Source organism: Stenella coeruleoalba (assembly GCF_951394435.1).
Source record: "Stenella coeruleoalba genome assembly, chromosome: 21".
Lineage (NCBI taxonomy): Eukaryota > Metazoa > Chordata > Mammalia > Artiodactyla > Delphinidae > Stenella > Stenella coeruleoalba.
The window spans coordinates 11,124,170-11,143,278 of record NC_137167.1 but is presented as its reverse complement, the minus strand read 5'-3'; the positions used below and the strand labels follow the sequence as shown (position 1 = coordinate 11,143,278).

The 19,109-nt window shown below is 38.6% G+C and overlaps 1 protein-coding gene across 9 annotated transcripts in view; it reads left to right on the top strand.

Moving 5' to 3' along the window:
- Window positions 1-19,109, top strand: part of NRG1 (neuregulin 1) — a gene marked incomplete at its 3' end in the record, with an annotated part of 1,011,332 nt that overhangs the window by 972,947 nt on the left and 19,276 nt on the right. For 6 of the 9 annotated variants that reach the window (XM_079909270.1, XM_079909274.1, XM_079909271.1 and 3 more), the window contains 2 exons: window positions 5,021-5,150; window positions 18,303-18,361. In XM_079909270.1, coding sequence (XP_079765396.1) covers window positions 5,021-5,150; window positions 18,303-18,361 — 189 coding nt within the window. Of the gene's footprint in view, window positions 1-5,020; window positions 5,151-17,647; window positions 17,716-18,302; window positions 18,899-19,109 lie in introns of those variants that run through there. The other 3 variants (XM_079909273.1, XM_079909278.1, XM_079909277.1) reach the window with 3 other exon arrangements.

Here is a 19,109-nt window from a genome sequence, read left to right as displayed (position 1 = left end):
TGATTGCTTCTTGGGGTAAACACTATACACATACTAATTCCTGCTAATTGTCAAAGAAGAAGAGACTGGCTTCTTATCAGTCGTTTGCATTTGTGTAATGGCCCTGGTCTGTTAGTGCTGTCTACTTCACTGATAAGGAAAACACCACTTAACACAAGCAAGAAAGGGAACCGTCCCTTCCAGCATTATTTTCTTTTTAGCCTGTCTCTGAGCAGAAAAAGGCTGGCATTCTATAGGAAATACTGTGTGACTCCATGGGAAAATATTGAGTAATGAGCAGGGAACACTCAATTACTCCTCAAAGTTTTATTCTGTGTATTTACTAAAGTGTGCTATAGTACGTGATTTCCAAAATGTTGAGTTATAGACAAAGTTTATACTATGGCCCATATTCCGTGGACATCATACTATTTTTAAATATTTTAGAGTTTTTAAACTGTTACAATAACACACAAGATTATAAATACAGTGAATTCGTGTAACTTGGAAGCTCGGTCAGAAATATTAGAGAATTACACCTGAAACTTACATGATATTGTAAATCAACTATACTTCAATAAAAAAATTTTTTTTAAGAAATATTGGAGAATTGTGTGGATCTGGAAAGTTGAAAATAATTACACATTTAAGATAGCTTCTTTTTCTTTTAACTCAAATTGTTCTTCAGTTTTATTTTGTAAGCCAGTTGAATGGGTATACATTATTGACAGTGGTTTTGAAAAAGTTAGAGTAAATTATTGATATTTACTTGATGCTTTGCAATCATTCAGTGGCGACCCCTCCAAATCAGACCATCTCTTCACATTTTGTAGAAGAAGAATTTGCTAAGAAGCAACATTCGAGGCTTGATTATATGTACTTACAGTGTCTGGACAGAAATGTTTTTGCTTCTCTTTGTTCCATATTTACGCCGTTAGTAATGGAAACATAGCCTCTATTTGTGTGCAGTTTTGCAACTGACAAAGTGTTTTATCAAACTCTGCAGCAACCCTGCGATACCTCATTTTTGCAGCTGAGTATACTGAGGCAGGTAGCTGGACCAGAGCCCCGCAGTTAGTAATTGGCAAAATTGTGCCTTGGCCCCCTGATTCTTCTCCGCTAACTCCAGGGTCATTTCACTTCATTTCATCTATGAAGATCTCCTTTTAGGGAGAATGGTTTACAGTCTTACAATTTTCAACCCCAGTAACTTTAGTTGTTATTATTATGCCTCGCATATAATAGGCGGTCATTAAAGAACTGTGAAAGGAAGGAAAAAAGGAGGGAGGGAGGGAAGGAGGGTGGGAGGGAGGAGAAGGGTTAGGGAAGGGAGGGAAGGCTAGAAAGGAGGGAGTCCTATTTCCTGGTGCAGGATTTGGGGAATCTTTTTTTTTTTTTTTTCCGGTATGCGGGCCTCTCACTGTTGTGGCCTCTCCCGTTGCGGAGCACAGGCTCCGGACGCGCAGGCTCAGCGGCCATGGCTCACGGGCCCAGCCGCTCCGCGGCACGTGGGATCTTCCCGGACCGGGGCATGAACCCGTGTCCCCTGCATCGGCAGGCGGACTCTCAACCACTGCACCACCAGGGAAGCCCCCTGGGGAATCTTTAAATGGTAATCTTAATGTCCAAATCCTTGGCTAAGTCAGGGAACTGTTCAGACTTCCCCGGAATGGTCATTAGTCCTGATCTATACTACCAAGACAGACGGGGTGGAGAGTCAAACACTCGGAAGAAATTCTCTAGTAACAAGTTAACTGCTGTACTTATACTTTCTTCCTTATAATTTTGTAATTGGTAACATCCCAAGTAAAGTGCGTTTGGGATAAAACATTCATATAAATGATAAACGTAAAAGTAACAAAGTCACACTTATCGCTGTTCCTAATTGCTGTCCAGTTAGCACTTACTAGAAGTTGACCAACTCCCAGATTATGACAAACTAGTTACAAAGCAGAGGGAAGCAGTTTTTATTAAGGACTGAATGAGTGAGATCTATGTCACCTACTGCCAGGAGCAGCTATGAAGGTCATCTTTTATATATCAAAAGCACATTCTGTTGGCAAAACTGTTAGCTTTACCCCTGATAAACTCCTGCCAACTCCCCCAGAAAGAATGCTGTTTCCACAGTTTGGTTTGAGAACCTGCTTTGTCTGTTTCATTAAATTCTGGAGGAATTACCAAACGGAAACTGACTTAGCAATACAGCGTATATAGGCCAAAGAGAAAGGATATCTCTGCAAAATTTATAGATGTGCTTAGGGCTGACTGTGCACTGCGATCAACTAAGGAGAATGTATAAGGAAACTTGGCAAAAATCTGAAAGGTGCGTATATCACCATCCAGATCCAGGTTCTTCTGACAATTGCAACTTATTCCTGTGTTTGGCTGTTGGTTCAGAACAGCTGTACCCAGTTGGCCCACACCTTGTGTCACCTGGGAGTTAACTGCTGCTTTGAAAAATACTTTTAAAGGACTGAAAAAAAGGGATTGTTTCTAGTTTTAACCCACATTTCTAAATCCTACTTATTTGAGAACACAAGATCAGAAAATCCAAGGCATAGGTGTGATGTTTCCGTCTCTTGTTTCTGTCACAGCGAATGTTCATTGTAAGTTTGCAGTGAACATGGAGGGTCTGCTTTGGCGAGGACGGGGTTGATTTCGTTGTTTTTAATAAAAGCCTCAGCATTTGTCCTGAAAGAGCCCGCTGCAGTGTTTGCTGCCCAGTTTGGATGAGGGGTAATTCTTAGCAGCCTGTGAGGGATTCAGGGACCACTGGGGTCTGCTTGAGGGTCAGAGCTCCTCTGCAGGAATGATGGTGACAGAACACTGCAGGTGGTCCCCTCGGCAAAAATACGCTGCCCAATTTGTCATCCCGTAGATCCCTGTCAGCGGTTGAAACTCGTAAGCACAAAACCTTTAAGACAAACTCCCTCCTAGTATTTTTTTAAAAGCAGTCGCCATGGATGAAAATATTCATAGCACCTAAGTAAACAGTTTTTCACATGAAGATATAATATTATGTTAAAATCTATGCTAAGTGATGTGTAGAAATCGTCTACTCTATGATTTTATAGACCAAAGGATGCAAGTTATGTTTCCCCTCTTCCTGATAAAGATGGTAAAAGTGTAGCTGCTGGCAGAGGGTAACATCACCTCTCTCCTCTCTCTCCCTGGTTCTTCTGGTTGGGTTTGTAGACCTGAGCTGGACATCTGGAAATGCATTCTGAAAAGGACTTTGTGTTGGAATAATTTGAAAATTGACCCCGTTCTTAATTACCCATTATAATGATTCAAGGAGAGCATGCCTCTTTGAAATCTTCAGATTTCTGTTATTAGATTTTACATCTGATTGATTAGCAAAAGTAAGATTCTTCCCTACTTGTTCAGTAACCATACCTGCTATTATTCATCGGATGCCAGTTTTGTGCCAATTCCTTTTACCTCTATAAGAGTCCTGTAAGAGTCCCCTTACCCTGTTTTCTAAATGGGAAAATTGACCATCTGGATGGCTAGGTGACTTACTCAAGGACACAAAGCTAGTAGGAGATGGAATTTGAACCAGATGTCTCCAAAGGGCAAATCATTTTGACTGTCCTTTGCTGTTCCTCCTGAAAGCCATGGTGAGAACAGAGAAAGGGTCCCAAACATGCCTTAGACAGGAGAAAAAGAGACAAGAAAGGCCTCGAGTCGTTTAGAAACTGAATAATCAGATGCTCGGTATTTCAATCAGGTAGAGTAAAAATCAAGCAGAGTTAGGGTCACAATTAGGTTAAATGTCAAAGCAAAATGTGCGCTTGTGAAGGAAACGAAAAAGAAAGGCAGGAGAAAATGGAAAAATGCGACAGGTCAAATAAACTAAACAAGGGCATCTGAGTTTCACACGCAAATCGTAAAATAGAAATTGATAAGGAAGACAAAGAATTAAAAGTCACTAAGAATGAGTCAGATAATCAACGAGAAAAACTTATGTCTGAAGATGGACTCTCCCTACCCCGGGAGGGTAAATAGAATCTTCATTGGCTGGACACGTTGGTTTTACATTTCATCCTGATAATGTCAGCGATAAACATTATGTTGTGAGTTAGACTGTTTGGGGTTGAGACTGAGCAGTGTTTAAGGTGCTCCCAATACCGTAAGTGGGGAGAAGTTCTGAGACTAAATGCTCTTACAGTCTCAGGACTTTGGCTTCGTTTAATCCCTGCACCTAATGGTGGAGCAATCAGTGTCAGCCTGACTTTCCAATAACTGTGAAGATTGAAGGCAAGTGAATAATCAGATTTATCACATGAAGACGCTGCAAACCAAAATTAAAACTTGTTTCTACTCCTACTTCGAATGGATGAATTTTGCAGTGCTTTATTCTACATTTGCAGCAATGTTAGACTGTCTTTGTATTTCTTCAGAAGCGTGATGGCAATCAGACATTCAATAATATTCTTCTGAGTAGAAATTAGAATAGAATGGAAATTTTGAACAGAATGCCCCCTGATCTATACATTAATACATACTCAATTAAGAATATTTTTTTCATTAGGAACAAATAAGCCACCTTGGATTTTTCTTTGCTATACATATGTCTAAAAAATATCAAGTCCATACACATATATCACGTAATTTCAAAATAAAATAATTTTATTAATTAGTTGCCATTAAAAATTGATATCTACATTCAGTTGCACTGATGTGAATTTATGTCATTATTTTTGAGCCTTCCTGGAAAATGTATTTTTCTTAATGACAATAGATGTTCTCTTTTCCAACTTCCTTAGAAGATAAAGTATTAGTTATAAGAAATGTTGAACCTGTTGCCTATTTAATTATAATTCAATTAATTAACTATAATTACTTTTATAATTTTATTATATTTAATTACACCCAGAAAGTACTTAATGTCTTTGGTGTTGTTTATTAAGCCTGAAAGTTTAGTGGAGTATGCCGTATCTTATATGAACTCTTCCTTTTAAGAGAATTTAAGATTAAAGGCTGCTTAGAAGAGGGAAAGATGGGTATAAACCTTTCCCCTTCTTTATCTTTTATCCAGCCACATCTACATCTACCACTGGGACAAGCCATCTTGTCAAGTGTGCAGAGAAGGAGAAAACTTTCTGTGTGAATGGAGGCGAGTGCTTCATGGTGAAAGACCTTTCAAACCCCTCAAGATACTTGTGCAAGTAAGAAATCCTCTGTGTGGCTTATGTCCATGACTGCTTCTTTTAGATGATTCCTTGTCTCATGATGTATTGTTGCTGCTTTTTCCAATTTCGTTGCATCCTTTGAATAATGCTGTTTTATTTTTAAAGTGTTGTGAAAAGTTCATACCATTTATCATCTTCTCTGTTATATCCAGAATGTTATTTTGCTTTTTTCAAGGTGGGTTGGGTTTTTTTTGCCTTCATATTTATAAAGTTGCTTTCCTCGTGGTTTTCCTCGTTGTTACCTAAGAGAGATGTGCAAATATCATAGAGGTCTGGAACTTTGGATACCTACGTCTCCATCCAATGTATGGATGAAGCTGTAAGATGATGTTCCTTTTTACCCCAGTGGTCACCTGCAAAACGAATAGGACAACTAAAAGAAGCAGAAGGGCAGAAGATTCTTTACTGACACATCTGTTACACTTGGCATTAGCTTATTCGTTTATAACTCCTTTATAAAAATGGAATTTAGGTCGATCTCACTAATGAAAAACCAGCAACTTGCATTTGTTTGGAAAGGCATTTAGTGTGTTTAGCATCATTGCGTGTAGAAGGCAGAGTGTTCTTTCATGTACTACAGTTATTTATAGATGTATTTAGAATGGCGCTCTCTCCAATGACCTGAAGGAGTTAATGAACCATTAAGAAGTATCACAGTTATTCTCTCTCAACAGACAGAATTAAACAAAGATGTTGTCAGTAAGGTCACATTAAATATTTAAACCGTGCAGTTAAAATTAGTAGGTCTCATTAAAAAGCACCTGTTTATTGTGCCATGCATTTAGTCTACGCTTGGTATTTAGGCTCTCTGTGGTCCACGGACTCAAATAATTTGATGTGGTAGAAGATATTTGAATATGCGGTGAAAAATACACATTTATTTGGCCGTTGACTAAGAGCTGTGTCCCACTGTTCTAAAGTAGCAGTGATTGTCCTAAATGAGAAAAAAAACCGTATCATCAGAACAACCATCTCCGGCTCCAGAATATTACTAGCTTGTGACCCAAACGTTGACAAAGAAGAACAAGTTTGTCAGAGAGACAGGTGAGCTAACAGAAAGAGCAATTAGCAAAATGAGAAAAAAGGTGCAAGAAATCATTAAGGAGGCCAATGCCCTTTTACATCATATAAATAGTATGCAAACATTTAAGTCCCTTTTCTAAGAAAGCCTCCATTGTTTGTAATAAAATGCATCTTAAAGGACATATATTTTAAAACCATAACACCAAACAAAAATGCCGTTTCGGTAGAAACGTTTTGCTGTTCGCTGTGCTGATCTAGACACGGGCTATGTGCAGAATGTCTCGTGGGACCTCAGGGCTGTAAGCAAGTACCTCCCAGATCTGCTTTTTTGCCCTCAAAATCTCTCCTTTTAATAGAGTAGAAGCAGAGTAGATAAGTTTTGCTGGTTGTGTGGCTGATTTTATCAATGAAAACGGACAACTTATAAAAGTAGCTATAGTCTTTTATTTATTTAATTATTTTATTTTATTATTACTTTTATTATCCTTATAGTATCTTATGCTTTTATACTTTATTACTTTTGTGGTGAATAAAAGACTAGGAATCACAAGAGTAAAATTCTAATTTCAATTACTAAATATCCCTTTCATAGATATAGGTAATAGTTATAAGCCAAGATAAAGTTAATAAGTAAGAGTCTTTTCAAAGCTTTAAAGCAAGATAAAAATGAAAGAGTATATAGAAAAAAACATTTCTTTCAGGTCTGAAGGATTTTATGACTCTCAGTGTTCATTGTTTTAAAATTAAAGATTCGGGCTTCCCTGGTGGCACAGTGGTTGAGAGTCGGCCTGCCGATGCAGGGGACGCGGGTTCGTGCCCCGGTCTGGGAGGATCCCACATGCCGCGGAGCAGCTGGGCCCGTGAACCATGGCCGCTGAGCCTGCGCGTCTGGAGCCTGTGCTCCACGACGGGCGAGGCCACAACAGTGAGAGGCCCACGTACCGCAAAAAAAAAAAAAAAAAAATTAAAGATTCACTTTTTGATCACCAGTATATTCAACTCAGCATACCTATAGCAAAGAATTAAAGTTGGTCAGTTTTAGACTTTGGTTCTGCCAACTTGCTGTGAATACAGCCCCAACATTCCTCCCTGCCCATACTTATCATAGTGAATGGGGATGACCAAATTTATTTTTTAACTTTTTATTTTATATTGGAGTATAGGCGCTTAACAATGCTGTGATAGTTTCGGGTGCACAGCAAGGCGACTCAGCCATACATGTACATGTATCCGTTCTCCCCCAGACGCCCCTCCCATCCAGGCAGCCGCGTAACATTGAGCAGAGTTCCCTGTGCTCTACAGTAGGTCCTTGCTGGTTATCCTTTTTAAATATAGCAGTGTGTACATGGGGGGTGACCAAATTTTATAGTTTCCTGTAAGATTTTCTCTATGAAAATAGAAAATACCAGAAGCTGAGAATTATAATCTATAAAATATGAGGTGCATTTATTATATGCGTAATCCTGTTACTCTGTCCTTGTCATAGACATACAACCTAATTACGTTTTAATCACTTGAAAAAAACACTTAAAATTATAGTTCCTTTAAATGCTTCTCCTTTTTAAACAATTGTACCCAGATTATCTATGTTTTCTCTTTTTTACTTCTTTAGAAAAGCATCTGAGACCACTGTATTTTAATTATAATAATGAAACATGATCATTTTTCACCGTAGCCTTTGCAAAGATTTACAAGCTGAGTGAGTATATATGATAGTTTCTGAATACCTCTTAGGAACCAGTGCAGTTATTTTCCACGTGTTAATTTCAGCTCTTCTGTGGCCCTCCCATGTCCTGTACAAAAAGTGCTATCGCCTAAGTGCTGTTCATTTGTTCCATTTTGGTATTGTGCCAACAACTGGAATTTTTTTCACCCATACAGCTTTTCATTAAATTTTAAGCCCAATCCAGAAAGAAATACTTGTTATATATTTTTCTAATCTTAAAGTGAAATGTTGTCTTCCTCCAACAGTTATTAAAGCAGCAACCCATGAATGAATATTGTTTCCCCCAAGCTAATCGTCTTCTAGTTCTCAGCAAATTGGCATTATAATTTTATTGTATCTTTTTTTTGGTAATATAATCTTTCAGAAAAGCGTTAAAGCTTATTACGAGATCTTGTTGGAAAGAAAATCTTTGACATCTGTGATTTTGATCAGTTTTATCCCCCTTTTGCACCATGTCTTTACTGATGCATCAGAGCAAGCCAGTACGTTGATGGAAGAATTGGAATATGTTCACTATCCAAAATATGTCATGCCTTTTTTGTTAAATTTGTCTAATTGTTTTTTAATCCCTGTATTAAAAACATCTATAACATTAAAAATAGTTTAGTCAGAAGTGAAACCAAGGCACATCATTTACCATGTCTTACGATATTATATTGTTCACTGGACGACTTGCATAGAAACAGAAAACACGAAAGTGTTGCACTGGCTCATCATGGTCCTGTGTATGAAGCCAGTTCATAGTTTCCACATGGTCCATCTGTCTAGGGCAAAACGTTTCTGAAGCATGTGCCACATCATTCAAAATCAGCTTTATCCCTGGCTAAAGACATGACTCAGAAACACCACAAGCACGCGAGTTTCCAAGTAGTCTCTCTGGTCATCTCATCCACTGTTGTCTTTTTGGGAGTTGAAGTCGAAGACTTTACAGCAAAGCTCTTTTGTCTCTCTGTTTAGAACAAGGTGTTCCAAATGGATTAACCATATAACAGTTAAACACTTCTCTGAGGAGAGGTTTGCTGGTTACTTGGGCTTCTCCTCTGGGAACTGTGTGGGAATTTCTGTGGTGTATCTCATCTTTTATATTTCTCTTCTCTCTATAGTAATTTAAAATTTATCCTGGGGAAAAAAACAAAACCAAAAAAAAACAGTTACTATTCCAGATTGCATGAAGACCAGAAAAGTATCATTCCGTCTTTTACCCTCTGGTACCCCATGTAGTCACATGGTTCAAAGAAACAGGACAGTTTGAACATGACATTGTCCAGATGTTCCTGTTTTCTCCCCTTGTTCTTGTATATCTGCTCCTCTGAACAGCTTTACTTAGAGAACTATTTTGGAAGATGTTGATGTGATTTTCTTTTAATCGAAAAATGATTTTATACCACACCGTATTTATAAACCCGTGATGCTGTCCTATGGGCAGATGTGCCTTCCCCGTGTGGGGATTAGAGTTTTAACCACCAATTTTGGTGAATAGTCTGAGCTCTTTCACTTCAACTCTCTGGACAGTATATTTATAACATAGAGTTAATATGTTCTCCAAACTTCTTCCCAGGGAGTCAGTGAAATTAAATGAATTCATTTCTGCTAAAGCACTTCTAACTCTGGGGAAGCAAGATTGCTTTTTCCTTATAATAAAAAATAAATGGTAGAATTACGTTCTCTCTGTAGACACTGGAAAAATATATACACCTGTCTTAACAGACTGTGTTATCATATTTAATTCCCAATTCTTCATTTTATTTAACACTAGCAGTTTTTATCTGATTGGTTGGGGCCACCAGCTAGCTTTATAACTTTGCATTTGACATTCATTTAATCATGTAATATCTCTGATCAATAACTTCCTTATATGTAAAAACAAAAAACAGAAACAAAAAGCAAACAAAACATAGGAAGACGGGAGGTGCCTTTCAACATGAACTTATGATTTTGTCTATTTTTTATGAAACCATGTAGTATATATAAGGGCCTATATTGTATTACACATTATTATCGAGATAGTTGTGAAAAATATATCGCTAGAGGAGATAAAGTCACAACAAATTTGCTATAATAAGTTAAACTCCGTAAATGAAATATTAATTAACATTTGTTTATAGAACAGCTACCTCTATGCCAGGCATTTTTGAAAACGCAGAGAAAACATGACTCACGGTCGCTGGTCCCTGGGAACTTAGTCTATTTACGGAAATGGAGTAACTAAAATAGTTCATCAGTTAAAGTGACTATATCCCAAGTGGTACAGTGCTGATTGTTATGGTAATGAGAACTTAAAGAAGGAAAAGACTGGAATTAGTTGAAGACTTGATAAACATCGTCATCATTTATGGAGTTTTTTCCATATACCAGGCAGACACTGAGGCTGTAGTAATCTTCCCATGAGACCCAGTGACATGCATAGCTAGACGAGCAGCTCCATTCTGGGAAGTAAAACAAAACAAAAAAACTAAGTTAGACAGGAGAGTCAGTTTCTGAGCTCTGAAAGCCAGGCAGAGGACTTTGGACATCGTGATAGCTAATCGGGCGTCATAGTAACTTCTGGAGCAGGGGAGTGATACCATAAACATAGCAAGTGCTTACGGAAGAGAGACTTCCATACAGGCTAGAGACATCTGGGGACCGGGTAAGATGAGGAAAGTCAAGACACTAGCTAAGGTTACAGTTTTATAAAATCCTGGCATAGCAATGAGGAGGTGGATGATGATACTTATATTAGTAGCTGAATTAACATAATTAAGGGGGTGATGGTTCAGATTCAGGTTGTGTCCTGTGGCCTCATCATCATGGCTGTAGAAGGAGAAATTTGGAATAGAGCAAAGGGATGTATTTTGGGTTAGACCTGGAGTCCAGCCAGCTCTGGAAGCGTTCGTCCTTCAGAGTGGGTGTGACACTTACCTTCTGTAACATTTGACAGGGAGAGCAACCTTTGTGAGTGGGCGGGACTCTTGTGGCTTAGATGTAGATAGTCAGCTCTTCACATGACCACGTGTTCTAGTTCTTCTGTGTCCTCTTGTATCTAGACTCCTGCTTTGTACTTCCTAGGTATTTATTAGCTCATTTTTGACTTCCGTGAAGACAGAGGGAAGCAAATCCTTTTGTTCTTATAGAAACCAGTTTGGCTGCAGTTTGGCGTAAAATCAGGTACACTAAGTGTTCTTAAGAGCTTGGTTCCTTTTTTTCTCCTGAAATCAGTTAGGCAGCCACATGTATTTATTGATCTCCTTCTAAGAGGCAAGTTCTATGCTTGTGCCCGTTATGAAGTGGTGAGCAAAATCACGTGGTCTCTGCCCTCATGGAGTCTGTAGGCTCTTGTGAGTAGCCAATGTATTTCAAGTAATGAATTTAATTATAAATGATTGGTGTGCTGAGTGCTATGAAGAGAATTTAGGGAGCTAAGGGAATGTACCGTGGCGGACCACAACCAGCCAGAGGCAGAGACTCCGTCAGGGGAAAAAGTACATGCAGCCCTTGCCTTGAGAAGCATATAGTCTATTTAAAATAAAATGCACCATTCTGAAATATTTCTATTGAATGATTTAAGTCAAAAGTGAATATTTAGATGTTTCATCATAAAATGAGGCTGGAGTAGATGGAGCTATAAAGTTTGGAATCGCTAAGCTGTGTGATGAGACGGGGAAGGGCATCCTCCAGGGAGGAAAACCAAACCACAAATTAGCCGAGTCCATAAGTCATTGTGTCACAAGGACACGTAGATGCATGGGCCATAGATTGAGCCCGTATCCGATGAAATTGTTTGACCCCGAAGTAAAGGATACATCAGTTAGAGTAAACAACGGCAAGGATTTTCATCTACAGATGAGCGTTTCAGAACAAGCTGTACAAACAGGGCTTTGGGAAGGGCACCAGGGTTCAAACAAGGAGGGGTTAATTCATAAACACTGGCAGCCTCATTAGTGGGATTGTATGTCTTAGATGTTGAAAAACAACATTGGCGAGCCAGGATAACTTAGATTTCCCCCCCCTCCTCAGTATTTACCCATGAGTCCACTGTGGCCACTCTATGTATACTGTTATCTCAAGAATTGAGAACTAGCCCCCAGATCTTAATAAAAAAGAAATGGGATGATCAGTGATGGGGAGGTATAAGGTTGGATCTGAACGAAATGTTATTGAAGGCATATATTATATTTAATATTTTCTTTAATGGTACTGAAGAAGGCATTCCCTTGAGGAAATAAATGTCTTTTGCAGATGATACCATAAAGAACACTAAAACACAAATTAGAAAAGCATATACAGACCTCAAGAAATTTCACTTCATGGTGGATAAAAGAACGAAGTTCATCTTGGAAAAATGCAGACTAATAGTAACAGTCCATTTGGGAAAGAATAATCTACAACACAGATACTCAGCCAGTGAGTGGGCGAGTTCTAGCCAGAATCCCGAGTGAAGGGGTGAGAAAACAATCCCTTGCAATATGATACTGTAGAAAAACAAACTAGCGCTGTTTGACCTGGTGTGTACACTGCCAGCTCTGGTTTACGGAGTACGAGCAAAAGCCCTTAATGTCTAACACTTAAACACACCGATAATCCTCAATATGTATCTGTTGGCATTGCCATTACTTGATATTTGTAAACATGGACATCAAAGAAATTGTTTCAGCTGTTGTACAATATGAAGGAAATACCCCAGTTAACTAGTACTGAGGTGGAGTGAAAAGAAAATAGGGGCTTTTCTTTTTTGGAAGAAAATTATCTAAAAAATTGTCTGAATATTTCATGGTAGAGTGATGACTAAATAGAGACAAAATATCATATGTAAACCTGTTTCCCTTCTCCTGCCTGATCAAGGGAGGACCTAATGAAAATTAATGAAACCAAGAAATAAAGAAAGGAAGAGAAAGGATGTCTAAGGATGGTTTATAAACTGACCATAAATTTAAAAAACCACAAAACCATTTATAATGGCTTGTAAAATTAGCAAACCCTAAATGACCAGAAGTTTCTTGGAGTTCTGGAAATATCTTTGACTATATGTCTAGTGTCTCCACCAAAAAAAATGAGAAATAGTTTATTCAATTAGAATGTAAAAAATACACCAAGCACTAAATCGCTTCACAAAATTGCATGAGCTGATGATCGATTACATAGTAAGTGTATCAGGACTGTCACCGTGTATTAAGGTTATTATTAAGAACAGTTTTGATTTTACTGATGCTGTGCAGAAGTCTTGGTTACTCGACGGTAATGGCTTTATTGAATCCTAGGTAAGATGGTATTTCAGTAACAGGATTTAAATTTGAGGTAATAGACTTATTGTTAAAGAGTTAGAGTCTTTTCCAAATTCCAGACACCATTTTAAAGGTTTCTATTTAAGGGAGGGAGTCTATAAGGAGGATACTGGGAGCTCCTATAAAAAATTATTTGGAAGTATACAGAGGAGAGAGTCGGTCACAAACTATAAAAATAAAAGCCGGTTATTGAGCTGTACCTGGCAAATCAATTGACTGTGAGATTCTCCTTAATACAGTCCTTTACTGGACACTGCAGTCTGATTCTCAATCAGGTTCAGTTTAACTAACATTTTATGAGAGTCCTTCATGAGCCAGGCTAAACTTTAGAGCTATAAAATGATCAGAATGTGGTCAGCGTCCTCACAAAGAGGTAATCACGAGACAGATAGGTAAGGACATTGGAAGAGATCAGGGCAGCGTGCAATGTGAGAGCCAAATAAGGAATCCTTCTCCCAGGGTGTGGATGTCTAGAGGTGAGGATATGGCACTCAGGGAAGAGTTGATGCTAGTTGGAAGAGATGCTGCTTCAGTTCAGTTCAGACAAAACTGTCTATGAGTTTTCATCTCACGAAGAACAATCATAGAACAAAGATAGTTTATCATGTTAAGAGCAAATACTAAACTTTTTTTTTTTTTTTTTTTTGCGGTACGCGGGCCTCTCATTGTTGTGGCCTCTCCTGTTGCGGAGCACAGGCTCCGGACGCGCAGGCTCAGCGGCCATGGCTCATGGGCCCAGCCGCTCCGCAGCATGTGGGATCCTCCCGGAACCGGGGCACGAACCCGTGTCCCCTGCATCGGCAGGCGTACTCTCAACCACCGCGCCACCAGGGAAGCCCTAAAATTTTTAAAAAAATATTTCCATCTTCTAATCTGATCAGTAAAACAAACGGTATATATAGTTTTGGAGCTAAAATAGGGGCTCGGTTCTTATTCAAACAGATTCTTCTAAGACATAAAATTCTTGGAAGGTGCTCAGACTCGTGCCAAAGAATATTGTTCAAAATCAGATTAAATTTACCGTACTCTTATCTCCGAAGAAAGCGATAGATTGGGTGCTTAAAGTACAGTGCTAATAAAGAAATATGTCAGCAGCCAGTCTGCCTATTCTTTTAGAAGTAATTCCATAGAATTTAATCAGAGCCTATAGATCAGGTGCATTTCCATTTGCATATGCTTCCTCTACCCAGTCAATGCAGTCTGCAGTTTGCTTATGCAGAAACTGTTTCCACTTCCTTCCATCTGATTTGGTAGCAATTCTAGACATCCACAAAAGTTACATAATGATTATAGCCGCTGAACCCTTGAATTGCTTAGGAATAGGTATTTGAAATTTATTTTGCCTCCAGATTGTCTTAAAAATCCATTCTATCAGAAATTTATTTTTTAAGTTCTTGAGTCCTCCCTGACTGGTAACACATTCAGAAGAAATGATGTCTGGGTTTTTGTACAGTGATTCCATGTGTGAGGGTGATTCCCAGAACCTTCGTGGTAAGAGAACCCTTTGATAATCACTTAGTTAAATCCTTTCATTTTATCTCTGAGGACAGCTGAGGCCCAATGAAGCCAAATGGGCTTCTCACATGCAAGCAGCAAGATTCTGTGATGCCAGGGTAGAGGGCCTTTTGGAGGTCAGCATCCCTGACATCCTAAACTTTAATGTACAAACAGATCTCTTAGGGATCTTGTTGAAATACAGATTCTTATTCAGTAGTTATGGATGGGGGCCTGAGATTCTACGTGTCTCCTATCAAGCTTCCAGGAGATGCTGGTGCTATTGGTCCTTGGACCCCACTTTGAATAATAATAAGGCTTTTACGCTAAGAAAATCCATCTAAGTGAAAGTAAACAGTAGTGAAAGGAGAGTTCTGGTTCGGTTATAGCTGATAATTCCAAAAAGGATTGGCATACCTTAAGCAGATCTAATGTTACTGCACCAGATATTCTATTGATATATCATCTTATGATAGAGATAATGCTAGTTTCCTAGGAAACATCATCTCAGGATTTGTACGAATTAGAAAATTGATTGGGTAAGATTTTTGATCCCCTTCATCTAGTTGTCCTGTGACCAGTGATCTCAAAAGTGTCATCCTAGATGCATAAATGGCAATCTTCTAGTAAATGCGTTTCTTCTCTTAAGGGACTCATGATCTCTCAGCTATTTGTTAATTTCATGATCCTTAAATAATACGTGCATTTCTTACCTCCAATGGTTCTCTCTCCCTCTCTCTCTTCTCACACACACACATACCATATTCACATATCTTATACCATGTTCTTTGTATGAAACAAGTGGATTATTGTGTGATCAAATTAAGAATGTAAATTTTTAAGATGAAATGGTCATTATAGAATATACTTAGGTCTGAAATTACCTACTTAATTATAGTGTATGTCTATATGGATTTATATAGTCCTGGTTCAGAAACAAATATACAAATAAAAAGCCCATGTAGTGCTTCCCTGGTGGTGCAGTGGTTGAGAGTCCGCCTGCCGATGCAGGGGACACGGGTTCGTGCCCCGGTCCGGGAAGATCCCACATGCCGCGGAGCAGCTGGGCCCTTGAGCCATGGCCGCTGAGCCTGCGCGTCCGGAGCCAGTGCTCCGCAACAGCAGAGGCCACAGCAGTGACAGGCCCGCGTACCGCAAAAGCAAACAAACAAACCCATGTACTTCAAAACTTTTTATGTCAAATAAGTTATATGGAAAACAAGTTTCCGTATATTTTTCTTAAATTACCTGTGAAGGCACTCTTATTGAAGCATGCAGAATGACATCTTCATGAGAAATGACCCAACCTCACAGGCTATAGTTCTTATTTCTGTATTTCTCTAGGCAGATCTTCCTCTACTCATTGAAGCAAAAATATTATAAATGAAAATAACCAGTTCATTTAAAAAAATATATTTTGAAGAATTGAAAAAACTGTATCAATACAAGATATTTGTTGTTAAGCTTGTGCCCTCTCCCATTGCGGAGCACAGGCTCCGGACGCGCAGGCTCAGCGGCCATGGCTCACGGGCCCAGCCGCTCCGCGGCATGTGGGATCTTCCCAGACCGGGGCACGAACCCGTGTCCCCTGCATCGGCAGGCGGACTCTCAACCACTGCGCCACCAGGGAAGCCCCCGATATTATTTTTAATGATCATAATTATACTTTGTTTACTCAAGTACTTATAGGGCTGAAAATCTAGAACTGCTAGTATTTATTCTTACAAGCCATTCTTCATGAAATAGGTGAAGCAGATGTACCAAATCACTTGAGAACATTTTTGGCGCTGAATTTGGCTTTAAGGGAAATGAAAAAACATCAACCTTATATTAGCAAAAATGAATCGTTTTATTCACATCTCTTTGATGCCAAAAAGATGGTGTTTATTTTTATTTACTCTGGAGAAGAAAGGGTTGTAAGTAAATCATGAGGTGTGTGCATGATGGTTATGGCCTAGATGAACTATTACTAATAATCATGGCTGTGGTTGTGGAGCACCTGTAAGAGGTATATTTGCGTCCTGGAACTTTTTGATGAATTAGAGTATGATACTGGGTAAAATGAATCCATTCTGAAATGCTTTAGTTACTGGAGTGACAGCAACAAAAAGAGCAGTTGTAAAGGACTTCCATATTTAGGCACGGCCCCATCACAAGGCTTTAAGAACAGTATTCTACCAGGATTCTGGAATTTTGATAGGCAAATGTATACGAGTGAGTAAAATGTAGATTTTATACAGTTTCAAAACAATTTACCCTAAAAGCAAAATGACATTTATTAAATACCTCAGTAGAGGAATAACTGTTTAAATTTTAGAAGTGTATTTGCCTTTGACTTGAGATAATTGGATGAAGTGAAATTTGTACTAATAAAAATCTGCCTCTTCCATTCACCATTAAAAATAAGACCTAATTTGTAATATCTTTAAAACAAAAAGAGATGTAGTTTTTCTTGTCAGTAATCACTAGAGTGTGAAAGTGCTTGACTTCTATTGTAGTTTGTTGATTTCACTTATCAAGATACCTATGAAATGAAGTACAAAATGGTGTCTACAAAAGAAAAAGCTCAGAATCATTTAAACAATAAAAGATGGTGGACGGAACCTTATAAGCTCTTACCGAAACCGGTGTTTTAACACAGTGAGTCAGTTGGTCAGTGACAACTTCAGAAATGCCCAAGGGAAAATGACTTAGCTGCCCAGAACTTGCCACTTCTTTTCAACTTTTCAACCTCACTCTAGTTAAGTTTCAGTTAACTGATCTTATGAAGACTGAAGCAAACAACAGAAATATATACCCCGCAGTTTTCATGGGACATGGTTTTCTAAATGTTTTGTCTTCTCCTTTCTTTTACGTTGTTCAGCTACCAGGTCATTTGTAGGAGCCTCCATGTTCCATAGGAGGAAATTGCCAGTCTGAAAGTTCAGTGTCTTTAGCGTTCGATTGCTTATTACATTTTTACCCTCTAGGTGCCAACCTGGATTCACTGGAGCGAGATGTACTGAGAATGTGCCCATGAAAGTCCAAACCCAAGAAAGTATGTTAAAATAATCTGAAATTTGCTTTCTCCCCCAAACTACAGCAACAATCACTACCGCTTGGTGGTTTTACAACTCAGTTGTGACTGATTCCTTTTGTTCTAATTATGGTTTAACCACTCAGGGCATAAACCCATTCAATGAGACCTTGTTTAACTGTGTCTCAACACAGACCCCAATGGTCATCAGTTTTATAAAAGAATGACCCATCAGGATGGTCGGTGATGCTGGTGATCGTGGCGGGCCAGCCAACCAGAACTCCTTTCCTTCCAACGTTTTGGACCAATGCTGTCAAATAGAAAACCTAGTTAAAGGAAACATCTGCTTTCACTTCAAGTGACTCCCTTTGAGAGAATGCGGTCACTTAAAATGCTGGGATCTTTCTATCATTTCTGTCCAAATTTTTAACCCTTTGGGGGAAATGCCAGAGTCTAAAAGCCACGATTAGGACAAAGACTCAGTTCCTGAGGGTGAACTCACCAAGTTCAATCAAATGTCACTGAAGGAGCTTCTTTCTAGCATATATTCACCTCTTCTCTTTTTCTCTGTTTTTTCTACCATTGTTTTTTTTTGTTTCTTCTCTCAGGTGCCCAAATGAGTTTACTGGTGATCGCTGCCAAAACTACGTAATGGCCAGCTTCTACAGTACGTCCACTCCCTTTCTGTCTCTGCCTGAATAGGAGCATGCTCAGTCGGTGCTGCTTTCTTGTTGCTGCATCTTCCCTCAGATTTCACCTAGCGCTAGATGTGTTTTACCAGGTCTAACATTGACTGCCTCTGCCTGTCGCATGAGAACATTAACAAAAGCGATTGTATTACTTCCTCTGTTCATGACTAGTTGGCTCCGAGATGCTCATAGGTGTGTGAGGCTCCGATGTTTCTGAAATTGATCTTGAATGATGTGATACAAAATGATAGTCTGTATCACACAGTGCGATGATAATAAAGGCATTTAAAAGTCTCACTTTTATTGATAAAATAAAATCATTCCACTGGACAGTCCATCTTCTTTATAAAATGACCCCATCCTGAAAAGGATGTTCGCTAAGTTGTAACCAGTACACACTTGAAATGATGGTAAGTTCATTTCGGTTCAGAATGTGTTATTTCTAACAAATAAACAGAATAAAAAGAGTGCAGATGTTTCTCTTCATTAACCAAACAGTTTGCATTTAAGTTTAAAAAAAGCACTGAGTAGGAAAATTAAAAACAAACAAACATCTTACAGCAAAGGAAATAGCCAGGCTTCTATTGACCTTGTTTAGGAAAAAAGTGATTTGGGTCTAAATGATTTTTAGATGAATTGTTAAATCATTTATCTATGTTATTCTAGTTTCAGTAATAATTTTAGGAAAATTGTTTGTTTTAAAATATTTATTAGTTACCTTGAAAT